The sequence below is a fragment of the Erythrolamprus reginae genome, chromosome 1, assembly GCF_031021105.1.
Source record: "Erythrolamprus reginae isolate rEryReg1 chromosome 1, rEryReg1.hap1, whole genome shotgun sequence".
Lineage (NCBI taxonomy): Eukaryota > Metazoa > Chordata > Lepidosauria > Squamata > Dipsadidae > Erythrolamprus > Erythrolamprus reginae.
This window is the reverse complement of record NC_091950.1, coordinates 38,068,756-38,086,853: the sequence shown is the minus strand read 5'-3', so window position 1 is coordinate 38,086,853 and position 18,098 is coordinate 38,068,756. Positions and strand designations below refer to the sequence as shown.

Genomic DNA, 18,098 nt, shown 5'->3' with positions numbered 1-18,098 from the left:
CGCTGGGATTTGTGCAGCAGAAGGCGGTCCCTGAGATAATCTGGTCCGGTGCCATGAAGGGCTTATTATTGTTTTTCTGGTTTTTGTATGTGCTGTGAGCCGCCCCGAGTCACCGGCGAGGGGCGGCATACAAATCCAATTAAATCTTTTTTTAAAAAAAATCTTTCCGCACAAACAAGCAAAGCTCCATTCACAGAATGCAGCTAGCACACATAACCACGCCCCCTGGGGACCATGGAAAAACCTAAATGCCACTGTACCCAACTAATAGAATGTACCACTTGTGTTTTTTAATGAATCAATAATTTTTTTTTAAAAAAAGATTTCTAGAGCTTGTAGTGATTCCTGGAATAAAAAGGAAAATGAAAAAGCAGCTATTTTTACATATGTTATTGCACTCCTTTTATGTAAAGTTCCTAAAGGCTTTTTTTTTGTTCCTGTTGTTCTGCCAGGAATATAGTAGCCACTGTAAATTTGTTTTGCAAATTGAACCTAAAGAATATAGCCCTTCATGCCAGAAACGCAGAATATAATCCAAAGGTAAGCACTAGTTCTCTCTCTCTCATTTAAGGATTTTTATTTCCACCTCTGAGCTTGCTTCTCTTCATAATCTGACCTCTATAAAGGTGTTCTGAGCAATTGCTTGTCCCAAATGGACTGTGTTTAAGTTTGCCTTTTCCAAGGTGGCTTTATAATAGTATCCTAGCCAGTGAATGTTTACTTAGAGTTGCCATACTTTGCTTGCTCATTTCTTATCTACATATATGTGTGTGTGTGTGTGTGTGTGTATGTCACATGTTTTTTTGCTGAATTTGAAAATTGAGACTAGGATAGATCTATTTCGGCCTTATTTTGGCCTCATCAGCTAGCCATACCCACTGGGACTTGAACCTGCAACCTTTGCCTTGTAAGGCAGAGAATTATCCTCTAGGCTACAGTATCCAATCCCTTCAGCTCTGCACCAGGGAAGCGTTACATATTTTTGTGTCGAATCACCCTGGTGTATTGAAGGAACAACACAGCTCCTTATTTGCCTCTCGGCCCAACCCAGGGCCATTTCCAAGGCAGTTCATTTTATTGATAGCTGACAATTCTACCTGTATGTGTCACATGTTTTTTTGCTGAATTTGAAAATTAAGGGAGACTAGGATAGATCTATTTCGGCCTTATTTTGGCCTCATCAGCTAGCCATACCCACTGGGTATATGTGTATATATATGTATGTATGTATGTAGATATGTATGTATGTATGTATATATATATATTCACTCTGCTGTCCTTCTGTTATAGAAGGCTGCCTACAGAATGCCGGACGCAGACCTGACAATCCCATAACATCATCTCCAAGCCTTGGCTAGCCTACCTCACTGAGCTCAAAAGATAACAGTTGCCCAAAGCAGTATTTTTGAGAGTCTAGAAAGTCAACTCTAATTCCAGTTATATTTTGTAATCAAAGAGCAAATGTTACACTAGCCCAAGGGTGTCAAACTCAATTTCATTAACAGCCGCATCAGGGTTGTGTTTGACCTTTGGGGAAGGGGTGTTACGTACTGACATATGGAGCATGGATTTGCATAGCCGCCACTGATTGGCTAATCTAGCAGCGAGAGAAATAAACTGCTGTCAATGGCTAGCAGGCTTCAGGGAAGCCCTTAAAAGTGGCTTCCCTGCAGCCTGCAGATCTTTTACTTCTAGCTAATAGATAATAAAGGTGCTGAACTCTTCCTGCGCCTCACCTCTTCGTTTATGAGTGAATCTAATGGGCTGTGGCCAGCTTGACGTCACCCGTATCGGGACACCTGAACTGGCCTGAGCACTCTGCCAGTGAAAATGGGCTCCTGCCAAGGATCTATTTTCAGCTGCGACAGTCTCCTGCAACCTGCTGCCAGAAAAAAACAAAGCTTCGGAGGGCTGCCTGCAGCCCTTGTGAGCTCTGTTTCCAGCTGTGACAGCCTCCTGCAGCCTTCTGTCCTCCTGAGCTCCATTTTAGCTGGCAAAAGCATCATGGGCTGGTCCTTTTTTGTTTCCAGGGCAGCCTCGCAGGCCAGATCTAAGCACCCTAGAGGCCAGATCCGGACAATGGGCCTTGAATTTGAGAGTCACCCCTGCACTAGTCTATATTGTCCCTCTCCCTCTGCTATGTGAAAATTCTTCCCCACTTCTATTGAAAAATTAAATTCTGCCCTGCATGTCTGTTCTGTTCTGGGCCTACACGGATGGAAAACCAAGGAAGAATTCCACTCGATTCTCTTTTAAATCAAACTCTTTTATATAAGAAGCAGCATTTTACAAGTATATTAGATCATCTTGGGCGCTTTCCCAGTGAAAGCACAGAAGAGATAAGAGTCCCGGCGGATCAAAGCCAATTAACATTCCAGAGGCAAGATTAATGATTTCTGAGTCACATAGTCACACACTTACAGCTTCTCTAGACGTTCATCAGACAGGGGCATTTCAACTCCATGGATTTTAGCAGAAAAATAGCAGTGTGTGCTAGTGTAGTATGTCTGGAATCCCAAACCTCGAACTGACTCCATTACAAATGTTGGAACTCCACCCTGATTTTCCCATGAGGCCACCCTTAAATACCTATTGGGAATGGTCACAATTCCCTAGAGTTAAAAACTACAGATTACTTCCTTTTCCCATACAAGTATTCTTGTCTTTTTCTTAGTCTCCTAAAGCAGGCATCAAACAGTGGCTCGTGGTCTACCTCCTCCTCTGAGTCAGACATTACCATTCATGGCATATCTGCCACCTCTGGTGGCTTCCCAGGTTCATAATTTTACTTTTTCAAAGAAAAAAAACAGGAATGTTCTGTTTTCTTTTGGAACATCCTGCCCTGCACATCACAAGCCAGCCTTATGTAGCCCATACAATTTCTACATAGTTAATGAACATGACTGAGCAGTGGGTCTCAAACTCCTCTCCCACAAGTCAATTCATACTGGCCCTGCTTCCTGCTTTGGGGTAATAGCTTGGTAGTTAACTGTAAGTACTAGGAAACACCACATTTGGCATCATCCCTTTAACTTTGGACTCACAAGATGGGGATGGAGTGCTACCAATGAATGAATTCTCAAAGAGATGTTGAAGATTAATTATAAATAAAAGTAATAATTTCCTGTCTATCTAAGGAATAGTCAGCAAAATTGAGGTTATGTATTTTCTAAATTTGAATAGAGAATAATGTTAGATGCTTGTCTAATTATATGTCGGAACAAAGAAAGAAATCAGATCTAACATAAACTTGGCTAGATTTGGTGCCAGTTTAGAACTAGTCTTCTGTTGAAAACTGTCAATGCTTTGGTCTCTAAATTAGCAGCATACTCCTCACAGGCCTGTTAAGTCCAAATATATCAGGACATATAAATCATTTGACATTCACATTTTTATAGACTTGATTTACAATGTTTATAAGCTATATTTTATGAGAGACCAATTTATCTAAGATCTTTGCCAGACCAGTAATGTCACTTACAACTATTGAAGCAATCTCAAAATAAGGATAGAATGAGAAGAAAAGTGTTTATGGCTTTCAATAAATAAACAAAATTGGTCTAGTGGTTAAGGCTAGAAAGCAGGAAATAATGTGTTTCAGTTTTTTCTTGCCCATGAAAGACAGGTGGGTGACCTTGGGCCAGTAACTCACTCTCAGCCCAACTCACCTCACAGGGCTGTTGTTGGCACAATAGAAAGATTGGAGTATTGGACATGTTTACCATCTTGAGTTATCTGTAAAAAAATTAATAGTAGCAAGATATAAATACCGTAGATATTCATAAAATGGCTCGTACAGTTTTAAAAGGATTTTAAATTTGAATTTTTCTGAATTTTAGAGATTTGCTGCTGTAATTATGAGAATTAGAGAACCAAGAACAACTGCCCTTATATTTAGTTCTGGTAAAATGGTGTGCACAGGAGCCAAAAGGTAGGACTACTAAGCTTTACAAGATTCGTCACCTAAGGATAGCATTGTTGTGTTATAAAGCTAATATGTTTGGTTCAGACCAGGGGTAGGCAAAGTCGGCTCTTCTATGACGTGGACTTCCAACTCCCAGAGTTCCTGAGCTGGAATGATCGGCTCAGGAATTCTGGGAGTTGAAGTCCACAAGTCATAGAAGAGCCAACTTGGTTCAGATCATTAGCACTCCATCTAGTTCAGGCTGGGCATCAGACAACATTGTAAGAAACAGCCAATATCTTTGATTTTTTTTTTAAAAGGCAGTTTATACATGTACATTTATTGCTTGAGAATTGTTTCATTTATTTAGCGTCACAAGACCAATGAATGTATTGTCAGATATAGGATCCTTGAAAATTCCACATCTTTTAAAAACTGGAAATGTTCTTGCAATATTCCACCATACTATGGTATAATACCAAAGTTAATTAATCTTCCCAACGCTGGTACTTACCAGATGTGTTGAACTATATACCAGATGTGTTGAACACTGCCCATAGACCACCAGCTAGCATGGGCAGTGACATGGTTGGCTGCTGAGTATGAAAGGATGATATATGTACTGCATATATTTAGCATTTAGCAACAGCAATTGGTTCCAAGAAAATAACTTGGAGTCATTTTGTAGTGGGAAGCAGCATAGGGTTGATATCCCCAAAATCCATGAGGCCTTATCTGGTCATTCCCAGGAGAAGACAAGCAGTCTGGTGAGATTTTTGTAAAATATACAATAAATAATAAAGTCACTGACTGAGGCTATTTGAGTACAGTCATACCTCGTCTTACGAACCTAATTGGTTCCAGGGGGAGGTTCGTAAGACGAAAGGTTCGTAAGATGAAACATTGTTTCCCATAGGAAACAATGTAAAGTCAATTAATCCGTGCAACCAAAAAAAAACCCCGCAAAAAAACGGCGTTCGGCGACTGCTGGGAAGCCGCGAAGTTCAGCAAAAGTTCGGAGTTCGGGAGGCTGCTGGGAAGCCCCGCCACCCGGCTGTCACCTTTTAAAACAGCCGCGCGGCTTCCCAGCTGTCTCCCGAACGCCGGTTCGTAACTCGAAAAAAGTTCGTAAGAAGAGGCAAAATTTTTCTGAACCCCGAGTTCGTATCACAAGTTGTTCGTAAGACAAGGGGTTCGTATCTTGAGGTACCACTGTAGTTCTGATTGCTGGTGCCTGATAGCACTCCATTTTTTTTTGTTCAGTAACAGGAAATTCTAATAGATTTTACTACTGTGTTTCCCCCAAAATAAGACTCTGTCTTATATTTTTTTGTACTCTGCAATAAGCACTTGGCCTTATTGCTATGCACTCAAAAGCCTGATTCTGGACTTATTATCAGGGGATGTCTTAGTTTGGGGAAAACAGGGGAGCAATTATGGTAGGGAGAAATCTTCAAAAGGCGAAAAAAGAGGTTGGGAGAGTACAGGTGACTAAGAGAACTGAAATTACTCACTCTTGTCTTTAAGCTTTGCTTGTTGTAAATTTGCAGTGAAGAGCAGTCACGACTGGCAGCCAGGAAGTATGCACGTGTGATACAGAAGCTCGGATTTCCTGCAAAATTCCTGGATTTCAAAATACAGAACATGGTGGCCAGCTGTGATGTGAGATTTCCCATCCACTTAGAAGGATTAGTTCTCGCTCATCAACAATTCAGCAGGTACTGTATGTCTCACCCTTGTGTGTGCAAGGAGAAAAGGCACGCGGAAGACTTTGGCATCCATCATAACTGGCCATTCACTGGCAGGTTGAGATGGTGGGAACTGTAGCCCAACAGTGCTTAGGACTTAAAGTTGGGAAATGCAGATGAATATCAAAATAGTATTTCTACTGATTGTTCAGATAGGTTGTCTAAATAGCCTTGTGAGGCTGCTGAATTCTGAAACGTGCCCTTTTTGCTTCAGTTCTAAAGAGGGCAGAATAGAAGTCCAATAAATGAATAAATGAATGAATGAATGAATGAATGAATGAATACATACATACATACATACATACATACATACATACATACATACATACATACCAACCAGTGATGGGCACCTACGGGTACGGTAAGGTACACAGTACCAGTAGCAAAATTTGGACATCCACCCCAGAGCACCCAATTTGCACTTGTAGTAAATTTTTACTACCACACTGTGGGTATGGCTTATGCATTTTGTTTCAACATCTTTCAATTTGCACTGAAAGATGTTGAAACAAAATGCATAAGCCACGCCCACAGCGTGGTAGTAAAAATTTTGATAGCCCATTAGTGATACATGCATACATACTTTTGAGGTTCGTGAACAGTTCATGGCGCCCTGTGTAATGTTTTGCATGTCTATGCGACGTTTCGGTGAAATCACATTCACCATCATCAGGCTGGAGTTCCAATCTTTGTGTTTTTGCAAATGAATATTAGCAACTGACATTTGCAAAAACACAAAGATTGGAACTCCAGCCTGATGATGGTGAATGTGATTTCACCGAAACGTCGCATAGACATGCAAAACATTACACAGGGCAAAACCCGAACTCAGAACAATCTACATACATATACCCGTGAAAATTTACGAAAACAAATATATATATATATATATATATATATATATATATATATATATATATACACACACACACAAAAAAAAGGACGCTGCAGCAGCACTGCAAGCAAAGGGAGGTGATTTCACATGAAAATAAAAACTTTTATTTTTACATGAAAAGACCTCCCTTTGCTTGCAGCGCTGCTGCGGCGTTCTTTTTCGTAAAAAAAAATTTTTTTTACATGAAAAGACCTCCCTTTGAAGGAGCTGGGGAATCCCTCCCACGAAGAGATTCCAGGGGCAGAGCTTTGGCGCCATGATGTCACGTACACCGGCAGGTTGCTAAGGATGCCAAGGTGATCACTTCCTGGATTCCATGGAATCCAGGAAGTGATCACTTTGGCATCCTTAGCAACCTGCCGGTATATGTGACGTCAAAGCTCCGCTCCCGGAATCTGTTTGTGGGATTCCCCAGCTCCTTTTGTGCCTCCCTCCCAGCCTCCTGATTGGCTGACAGCTCCCCGGTGTTCGCCTTCCTCCGCCGCCACCAGCACCCGGCTCCTCCTCCTCTTCTCAGCAGATGACAGCCGGGCGGTGGCTTTCGTGGTGTTCGGCTCGAACGGCGAACTAAATCACGAATTTTTTTAAAAAATCGGGTTCAGGTCCGGCATGCCAAACACCACAAAATTCGGTACGGACCCGAATTGTGCAGGTTCGGTTCGCCCAACACTACTCATCATACCTCCTGATTAATGATGAGTATTGAGGTACCACTTAGCACCTTTGGTCTTTGAACAAAATCAAGGTATTCTATATTTTAAAAATGTATTCACTATAATTTATATGCCAGATACTAGAATGACTCTGGACTGTTTTCTAGAATATAAACAAAGTAACTGTAAGCTGACTTTTAAAAATTATGTGTTTTTAAAAGGAGATATCCAGTTAATTTAATAAAAAATACAGTCCCCCTATTGCAATTATGCAAAGAGGTAACTTACTTGACTGTAACTATAAAAATTGAGGTACAAAAATTTGTCTGTGTAATTTTTGCTTGTCAAATAGCATACAAAGGAATTGAAATGTCTATGATAAAGGGAGTAGGAAAGGATAGAGTTAACAAAAAGGGGCTAGTAGCAGAGGAGACTGTATTTTTTAGGCACTGGAAATTCCAAAGCTATTTTTTAAAAAATAACTCTCTGAGAGATATCTTGTTAGTTCATAGATAGTAAATTTTGCTTACTTTAATTTTTTTTCCTGAAAATTGTAGCTATGAACCAGAGCTGTTTCCTGGGCTTATCTACAGAATGGTCAAACCAAGAATTGTACTGCTTATTTTTGTGTCTGGAAAAGTTGTTTTAACTGGTAAGTGATTCAGTTGTATAAAAGCAATCTGTTTCTGCATCACTGATACATGCACAAACAATGCAGGGCATATCTATCTTTCCCACATTATTGTTATCATTATGAAATGTATGTGCTGCCAAACTTGCCATTCAAGGAGACTCTGTTGGAGTTCGACAAAGCTATACTTTTAGACGGGTGTTTCGACAACTTTAAGCTATGTGCACTTTCAGTTGTTGGCTAGGACAATCTAATGGGAGAAAGCAATCCTGTAGAGGACAAGGCATCAAGTCATGTATACAGCGGTACCTCTACCTCCAAATGCCTCTACTTACAAACTTTTCTAGATAAGTACAGGGTGTTTGCCTCTTCTCAAGAACCATTTTCCACTTACAAACTCGAGCCTCCAAAACCATAACCGGAAAAGGCAGGGAGAAGCCTCCATGGGGCCTCTCTATGAATCTCCTGGGAAGAGACAGGGCCGGAAAAGACAGGGAGAAGCCTCCATGGGGTCTCTCTAGGAATCTCCTGGGAGGAAACAGGGTCGGAAAAGGCAGGGAGAAGCCTCTGTGGGGCCTCTCTAGGAATCTCCTGGGAGGAAACCGGGCCTCTACCCTCCCTGTGGTTTCCCCAATCGCACACATTATTTGCTTTTACATTTACATTATGGCAAAAATTGCTTCTTCTAACAAACTTTTCTACTTAAGAACCTGGTCATGGAACAAATTAAGTTCCTAAGTAGAGGTACCACTTTACTTTTATAAGTTAGTTACAGCACTTTAAATAACCCCTTTAAGACTTGTTGGCAACAAGTACAGGTCCCACTATATTGGTGTGATGTGCTCCCATTGAGGAACTGTGGTAGTGCAGTGGTTAGAAATTGAATGTAGGATTACAGCGTAACTGCATATAATGCCAGGAGTTCAATCCTCACCAGCTCAAGATTGACTCAGCCTTCCATCCTTCCAACAACCCAGACTGTTGGGGGGGGGGGGAGGCTGACTCTGTAAATCACTTAGAGTGTTGTAAAGCACTGTGAAGTGCTATGTAAATCTAATTGCTCTTGCTATTGACAAACATGCACACCAAAAGCTGTGCTCCGAATCAACTGCAGCTCACAAGTGATTTTCAAAGGAGCCCATGTTGAGCACATCGCGGTAATCTAAGACGGTGGTGGTGAGGGATAAGTCATTGGAAAAAAAATCCTCCTACTTCACTGTTTGCAACTGGTTCGTCAATCAAAGCTGGGGGAAAAAATAAATTCTGGCCACAGCCTCCATCTCCTGTTCTAGCAGCGTCTGAGAGTCCAGAACCCCACATCACAGGCTCCTTCAGGGGTAATGGCATCTCATAGAGACATCTCTAGAGCAGACAATAAATCCTGATGGACAATAGTAACTCTATCTTACTAGGTTTTACCAGTCTAACATGGGATAACAATGTAAAGTTGGCCATTATCACTATCTTGATATAAATTTCCAAATTTTGGATTATCTCTTCCAATGGCTTCATATGAATGTTAAATAGGAAGGGTAGAGAACTGATCCTTCGGGAACTATTACCACCCCATACACAGATGAATAGCCATTCTCCTATTCCCCCCCCCAATTGGTAACACAGTGCCCCATCCCCAACAATGGAGGGGGGGGGGTCTAGAAAGAATACCATAGTTGGCTTCAAAGGCCAGTGAGAAACTACAATAGATGTATTTCCTATTTTATAACAAATTCTCAATGAAATATAATAGAGGCGAACATAAAGTTCTTCACGTAGGGAAAAGAAAGCGATAATGGGAGATAACAAGGTTAATTAGAGCATATGTAAAAGAAACTTCTAGTGTAGTTGATCACAAGCTGAATGAGTCAGTAGTACTGCATGATGTGTCTGCTGACTTTTAAATGTGTAATTTATATGTTGCAACAGTAAAATTATAATTTCTAAATCAAAGGACGTAATATGTCTGCTCCACTCACCATTAGTCAATATACACCAAGGGCCTCAACAGTTCTGGATATGCCCATGTTACACCAACACTCCGCAGTCTGCATTGGTTGCCAATCAGTTTCTGGTCACAATTCAAAGTGTTGGTTATGACCTATAAAGGCTTTCATGGCACCGGACCAGATTATCTCAGGGACCGCCTTCTGCTGCACGAATCCCAGCAACCAGTTAGGTCCCACAGAGTGGGCCTTCTCCGGGTCCCGTCAACTAAACAATGTCATTTGGTAGGACCCAGAGAAAGAGTCTTTTCTGTGGTGGCCCCGGCCCTTTGGAACCAACTCCCCCCAGCGATTAGAATTGCCCCCACCCTCCTCGCCTTTCGTAAGCTTCTTAAAACCCACCTCTGCCATCAGGCATAGGGGAACTGAGATATTCTTTCCCCCTAGGCCTTTACAATTTACGCATGGTATGTCTGTATGTATGTTTGGTTTTTATAATAAGGTTTTTTTTAGTTATTTTAGGATTGGATTGGATTGTTACATGTTGTTTTTATCATTGTTGTTAGCCGCCCCGAGTCTACGGAGAGGGGCGGCATACAAATCCAAATAATAATAATAATAATAATAATAATAATAATAATAATAATAATAATATTGCACCAGGACAGGTGCACAGCAGAGCAATGGGGATGAGTCTTGCTTTACAAGGGGAGATTGAGGAAACTCCATGTTTAGTTTGAGAGAAGGTATCTGAAGAGAGACAGTTATCATCTGAACATGTCAAAGAACAATGCAAAGTTTTAAGTCTGCCCTCCAGTAAGATTGAGAAGAGTGGATGCACTCCAGGTCCTTTCAGTTCAAAAATAATGTCATCTTTTGAGATATAGGTGATGGGATTTCTATATTGTGCCTGCTCTCTGGAATTGCATCTCCCTGAAGATATGTACAGTTCTTGCCCCAACATTTTGAAATTCGCTTAAAACTTGGTTTTGCTCCCAGATCTGGCAGGGTAGGATGGCTACTGAGATCCTCTCACAGAGTGTTGTTGTGTTTTTAAAGTATTTTTGGAGATGTTAAGTCTATGAGTTTTAACTGAGGAGAAATGCTGTCTCCGGGCAGAAAATGTAAATAAAACAAGGTCGCGTCTGATTGGCTATTGTATTTATCTATGTGAAAATTTTAGGATTTTTCATGATTTTCTGTTTTTGTCTTTTATTATGTATGTTACCCAGAGTGATCTGGAATCAGGCAGCCTCTAAATTTAATAAAACAAAACAAAATGATAATAAATAAGCCATAAACAAGTTGTCTTCCTGTATTCCCAGAATGCAGGATACAGAACAATAATCTTAAATTCAGGAAAGTACCTTCCTATTATTAGGAACATCTTTAACTCTATTAAAGGCATTTGCTTGTACCTGATCATGGACACCTATCTATTTTTATACAGAAATGCAAATGAATTCTATTATTCCCCAAGTTAGTGGCACAAACTATTATTATTATTATTATTATTTATTAGATTTGTATGCCGCCCTCTCCGTAGACTTGGGGCGGCTCACAATTGCATATTAAGAACATGTTTTTGTAGTAGGATCAAATTAAATGTAGTTAAAACTAATTCTAAAATTATTTTTAGGTGCCAAAGACCGTTCGGAGTTATATGAAGCATTTGAAAATATATATCCAATTTTAAAAGGTTTCAGGAAAGTCATTTAAGTTATTATTTTGGAAAAATGATGTTTGTATATAGTCTAGAATGTTCCAGTATTTCAATAGTAATTGAATGATGTAGCTTCTTTCCTTAGTTTTGTCTCATTTAATGTTTATCAGATATTTGTATAGTCCAGAAAACATTTGAAATTTATTATTCAAATACATAGTTAATAAGGAAGCAAAGTTATGTAAATGTTTCAGACTTCAGTAGGATTCTGAAGATTAAAATAAATTCAGTGTTGCGTGACCATGTAATTATTTTGCATGAAAATAAATGAAAATATACAATGATTTATTTAATGTTAAATATGTAGTTACCTAAGCAATTGATTGTAAACTGCCTAGAGTGCTTTACAGTATTTAGTTTGGATGGCAACAAATCTTACTGAGATAATCACTTACCATGTGTAAACGAGCCATTTAATTATAGTTAATACTGGCCATGTCATTGAGTTTCATTGAGTTCTGTTCACTTTTGATTTAATGTTTTAACATCTGAATTTGAACGAACAGATCTGATTGGGGATTGGGGGGGGGGCACCCAGATAATCATACAACTGATTAAACTGTGTATAATTCTTTGCCACCATCTAAGAGTTTCCCGAATTGTTTTTGCAAAGCAGATTTCTAGCCCTATTGTAAAAAGAGAACCCTGGAGGCAAGGAAGAAATACCGGTAGCAAAGCGAAGGCTACCATATTTAATGTCCTGTGTGTAAAAATTAAATATGCCTGTATTATGCGCAAAAAAACTCTCACAGAAGTAAAAATAAAAATCTGCATGTTCTTTGGACTTTTTTTCTTTTAAATGTTCATTCGTGGTTTGAGAAATAATTTTGAGGCTGTTCACCGTGCACTAAATTCAAAGCCGACCCACAAGTTAATAAATAAATGAATACAAAGTTGAGCTGACAGAAGACGATCAAAACTAAAAGTCTCTCTGCCCCCCCCTTCTTTTTTTAAAAAAAAAATTCCTGCTTTCTTTCTGCCCAATGGTTCGCGCTGTGCTCCTTCGACCTCCCGGAATAACTTCTTAAAGTTAAACCGAAGTCCTCAAACTTGGCAACTTTAAGACGTGTGGACTTCAACTCCCAGAATTCTCCAGCCAGCTATGCTATGTTGGAAAATTCTGGGAGTTGAAGTCCCCGAGTCGTAAAGTTGCCAAGTTTGGACTCCAGCTGAGGGAAAAAAACCTCACCGTTGCCTCCCCCCCCCTCCTCACGTCCGAACCAGCTGAGCCTCTGTGGTTTGCTTAGCTCCTCCCCCCGACCTTCCGCACGTGCTGCTCTTCCCCCCGCCTCCTTTTCCCCCCATCATGCCTCTGTTTGAAAACAAAGTCCCACGTGACCGCCGGCCTGCCGCTAGCCCGTCAGCAATATGGCGTCTTCCAGGGGCGACGGTTGGGCCGGCCCGAGCTGGCGGCGGCCACCCGGCATTGTGGCCGCTGCTGCCGAAGATGCTTACCCCGCGGAAGCGGAAGCCGTGGCCGTGGAGCGTTGCCCCATTTGCAACAGCACCCGCCGCCGCCTGACCTGCGCCAAGTGCGTCCGCAGCGGCGACTTCGTTTTCTTCGATGGCCGCGATTCTGAGCGGTGGGTGCCCGATGGGACTGGGCTGGGCTGGGCTGGGCCGGGTCCTGGATTGTTGGCCTGCTTTGTTTGCCCGTGTCTCTCGCAGGCGGGGTTAGAGGTCTGAAACGCAAAAGGTTCCAGGATTCCGTACTAGGCATTTTTAAAGGGATCGGATAAAAGGTTGCTCCTGTTTTTCTGGCTGATAGGCGCTGGTGCTGCTATACCTTTAGCTCTTCTTGCTACCCTACTACAGACCAACCAACCACACTTGAATGTTTGCTGTATAGTAAACCTCTGGAGGTAGCTTATGCTGTAGAGCAGTGGTTCTCAACCGGGGAGTGGGGACCCCTTTGGGGGTCAAACGACCATTTCAGAGGGGTCGCCTAAGACCATGGGAAAAGATAAATTTCCCATGGTGTTAGGAATTAAAGCTTCTATTCTGGAACATACACTGCTCAAATAAATGAAGGGAACACTTAAACAACACAATATAACTCCAAGTAAATCAAACTTCTGTGAAATCAAACTTCACTTAGGAACAACACTGATTGACAATCAATTTCACATGCTGTTGTGCACATTCTACTTTGTACAGAACAAAGTACAGTATTATTATTATTATTATTATTATTATTATTATTATTATTATTATTATATTTGAAACAAAACAAAACATTAAAAACAGACAAAAACTCACAAACATAAAAAGAGATACACATCTCAATTTCCACCAGAAGCACATATGGAGTTGTAAAAGTTTTTACATCCAGAATTAGAACATTTAAGTCTATATTGACTGTCAAAAGTGTACATTTTATAGAATAAGATGAAAAAAGAGAAAGTTTTAGTAAAGAACAGTCTTTGGGGGAAAAAAACCCTTCTGATTTAGATGTACAGAACAAAGTATTCAATTACAATATTTAATTCATTCAGATCTAGGATGTGTTAATTGAGCATTCCCTTTATTTTTTTGAGCAGTATATTTTTACAATCCGACCAGGCGTTTACAGTGGGAGTGTCCCTCTGACCTTCCTGGCCAATCAGCTTAAATCTCTGTTGGGAGAATTGGCTCTAGACTTATGGTTGAAGGTCACCACAACATGAGGGGTGGAGGCATTAGAAAGGTTGAGAACCACTGTGGATCATGGGAACTGACAGATTGGGTCAATTAATTTCATCTGTGGTTCTACGTTTTGGCCTATTTCCTTGGGTGTTGGGTTGTTCATGGAAGTGTTTGTAGAGCCCCAGCAGGAAGGTGAAAGAATAGGAATTGGGTGGCTGTTCACACGTAAAAGGTCTCTCTTCAGGCAGAGAGGAAGGATGGGAGGGGGTTTCTAGAGGTGGAAAGAACAGTATCAGATGGGCCATCCCACTTGTTCACACTTGAATGTATGGAAAATTGAAGAAAATTTCTATTAAATTAAACTTCACGTCTGCCCCCCACCCCCCCAAAAAATTATCCAAGTGACTGTGAATATGTGATGCACAGAGCCAGCCATTGAATCTATAGTAGAACACGAGTCTTGTTAAGCATGGAAACTAAACAAGGAGAGAAGCAATGTAGAACTGAGGAGAAATGTCCCGACAGTTAGAACAATTGATCAGTAGAACGGCTTGCCTCCAGAAGTTGCGAATGCTCCAACACTGGAAGTTTTTAAGAAGATGTTGGATAACAATTTGTTTGAAGTGATGTAGGGTTTCCTGCCTAAGCAGGGGGCTGGTCTAGAAGACCTCCAGTGTCCCTTCCAACTATGCTGTTGTTGTTATAATTAATTAAAGGGATCTGTGAAAGCCAGTGGCAAAGGGTTCATCTGTCAAGTCCTGAGAGAGAGAGGCTTGAAAATAAATGAATGAAAGTTTTGATCAGCGATTGTGAGTGCAGGTTATGAGACTAGATAGAGAATCTATGATGGCTGGATGTTCAGTTCCAGTCTTCAATAGTCAATACAACCGGTGGTCAAATATGATGGAAACAGGTGTCTTTCTTCATCTCTGAAGGTAACTTAATGTTCTTAAAGTTGATTATTTGGCTTGCCAGTTTAGTCACTCCAAAATTAAAATATAAAATAAAATTCAACTGAAGATGTAACTTAGCCCGGTAATGAAACACTGGGAAACCAACCTACAAAGCTTGGAGAAGGAACTTTCATCCTCATCAAAATATGTTTAAATTTGGGTTCAAGGCATATGTATTTTGCTCTTGTTTCATTTATTTTGAGGAGAGGGTAAGTCTTCCTATATAACTCCAGATGAACATTTACACAATATGCTAGATCAGGGATGTCAAACTTGCGGCCTGTGGGCCAGATGCATCACTCACTGGCCACACCCACACCTGGTTTAGCAAAGGAGGAAACAGTTGTGATACAGCACATGATGACAACATGATGCCACATATTAGACACCCCTGTACTAGATTAAACTGAATGGGTGGTTAGTCTCAGTAAATATATTACAAATAATTTGCATAAAGAGATTGAGGTTAATAGAATAAACCATGGTCAGCGGGTAAAGTACCATTGAGATCTTCTCATTGCTGAGCTCTTCAGTGTTTTGATAGTCTGCTCTTGTCAGGCAAGTTATGTGCTTCCTTGCCTTTCTTAAATTGTGGAATTAGCTGTGCTGGTATGTCAAGTGATTTAGAGAATGGAAATCTTAGGCCTTTTTGTAATACAAATCTAAATCAATCAATCAATCAATCAATCCATGAACCTCATCTTGGGAGCCAGGTAACAGGTCTACAGATTACATTGGGTTGTGATTAGTGTTGTTAAATACCAGATCTGCCTGCACTGAATGTATTATCTTCCATGATTTCATCAAGGATGAGGGAAAAAGCTTGCCATGTTTTCCTAAGAACTCAATAGGTAAGGGAGGGTGGGATTTCTCTCAGAGATCTACCCATCTCGCTTTCAAATTTTGCATCAACCATGATCCCAAGGCAGAGGAGATAGAGTGAAGATTATCATCTGGGAGATTTTCCAGGTCATCAGAGGCACTGTTCCATAGATACATTGTAAGGCACTATTTGTGAGGTTGCTTTGAGGACAAGGTAGGGGTTCTACTGTAGTTTCAACTTCCTTGCTGCACAGATCAATCTAATCTTATGATTGATGTTGGATTTTCATTGATATTTTATTATGGAGAATTTTAACATGCCTTCCTATGGTGGGGGGAGAAGCAACTTGTGAATTCTTAGACACTGTGGCAATCATACATTTGTCCCAGCTGATCATAGACCCAGCCTAGATAAGCAGATAGCCAGCCATTAGAGGTGTTTTGTATCTCAGAACAGCTGAAATTTGATAAGAGGAAGGGAAATATTTCCATCATTCCCTTCTCATGGTTCACTCATGACACCAGAATAGATTCTGTTGAGTTCCAAACAACACATGGGGAGTTGGAGTGCAATTGAGTCAAGGATTGACCTCTGGAATTAGAGGGCAGAGGCACCACTTAACAGGCTTGAGTAATCTCTTTGTAGTAACTGATCCATGAGGAGGTTCCATATGTATTGAAGGGTTCCAGGATATAATGCAACAGAAAACATACCTAAATACCTCCAGGATATAATGGAACAGAAAACATACCTAAAGCATCAGACAAAGAATGTCACTGAATATAGGTAAGGGTTTGCACCATGATGATAAAAAGGGTTAAGTAAGTTTGTTTTTCTGTTATATTTCTGGATAATTGCCCAATAACATGTAAAGTGACTTGGTCACTTGGCCATCTTGGAAGCTGGTCTGCTGGAGTGTTGCTAAGCATCTGTAGAATAAAATCTCTCATACTCACTTGGACACTGGTTAGGCAATTACTACAGAGATAATAGAAGCGTTGTCTTGAGTTTTCTGGGATTGATTTGAGCCTGAGTTCCGGGGGAAGTGGACAGTGTCCTCTGTGTTGTTAGCATTACTTTATACGCATGAGACCTTTACCCTACATTATTGGTAAAAGCATCTGGAGAGGTCACAGCAGGTTGAATTCAGTCAGTGGTAAGTGCTTCCTTTAGTGAAGATGTACAATACTATCTCCTGTCTTAAAAGTAATGGTGTGTCCATTGTTCAAGAAGCCATTGCTCAATTTACAGAGTTGGAAGGGTCCTTGGAGGTCTTCTAGTGCAACCCCCTGTGCTATGCTATTCTATACCCCACCCTATACTATTCTTCACAGATATTACCATTCATAGCATGGTTGAATTGTGTCAGGCCAACGGTCCCCAAACTACGGCCCGTGGGCCACATGCGGCCCGCTGAGGCCATTTATCTGGCCCGCGGGTCTTTTCCAAGGCCGCACTGGAAAAGCAGTGAGAACGTCCCCCTCAATCTCATCTCAGCCGAGGTAAAGTAAGGCTTGCCGAAAGCCGAGCTGGGCACAACACACACACATCCACGCACACACCCGCCTCCTCCTCTTTGAGTTGCTAACTCCTGTTTTCTGAATGGGGATTGAATGGGAGTCCGGGGTCAGAGGGTGGAGGCTTGTCGGGTGAGTCCCCCGCGGGGAGAGAAGAGGGAGGGTGAAAGAGGGAAAAGAGAGAGAGAGAAGTGGAGAGAAAGAAAGAAAAGGGAAAGAGAAGGGAAAAAGAGCGAGGGAAAGAGAAGTGGAGAGGAAGGAGGGAGGGAAGGGAGGGAGAGAAAGAAGGAAGGGGGAGAAAGAGAAGGAGAGAGAAAGGGAGGGAGGAAGAAAGAGACAGAGAGAGCAACAGACAGAAAGAAAGCAAGAGAGAGAGAGAGAAAGAGAGTGAGTGAGAGAGAAAGAAATAAGGTATGTACAGTGTGCATAGGAATCTGTTCATAGGTTTTTTTATAGTCCGGCCCTCCAACAGTCCAAGGGACAGTGAACTGGCCTCCTGTGTAAAAAGTTTGGGGACCTCTGTGTCAGGCCAAGGCACCATGGGAATAGAAACATAGAAATCTGACGGCAGAAAAAGACCTCATGGTCCATCTAGTCTGCCCTTATACTATTTTTTGTATTTTATCTTAGGATGGATATATGTTTATCCCAGGCATGTTTAAATTCAGTTACTGTGGATTTATCTA

The 18,098-nt window shown here is 41.1% G+C and overlaps 2 protein-coding genes across 4 annotated transcripts in view; both read left to right on the top strand.

Moving 5' to 3' along the window:
- The window catches only part of TBPL2 (TATA-box binding protein like 2), a 28,007-nt gene extending 15,729 nt beyond the window's left edge, over window positions 1-12,278 (top strand). For all 3 annotated transcript variants that reach the window (XM_070733072.1, XM_070733063.1, XM_070733082.1), the window contains exons 3-7: window positions 453-540; window positions 3,840-3,931; window positions 5,455-5,622; window positions 7,758-7,852; window positions 11,411-12,278. In XM_070733072.1, the coding sequence (XP_070589173.1) occupies window positions 453-540; window positions 3,840-3,931; window positions 5,455-5,622; window positions 7,758-7,852; window positions 11,411-11,490 (523 nt within the window). In that variant the 3' untranslated portion in view covers window positions 11,491-12,278. The remainder of the gene's footprint in view (window positions 1-452; window positions 541-3,839; window positions 3,932-5,454; window positions 5,623-7,757; window positions 7,853-11,410) is intronic.
- A 534-nt stretch (window positions 12,279-12,812) lies between these two features.
- Window positions 12,813-18,098, top strand: part of ATG14 (autophagy related 14) — a 30,154-nt gene continuing 24,868 nt past the window's right edge. The window contains exon 1 of the mRNA XM_070749731.1: window positions 12,813-13,077. Coding sequence (XP_070605832.1) covers window positions 12,863-13,077 — 215 coding nt within the window. The 5' untranslated portion in view covers window positions 12,813-12,862. The remainder of the gene's footprint in view (window positions 13,078-18,098) is intronic.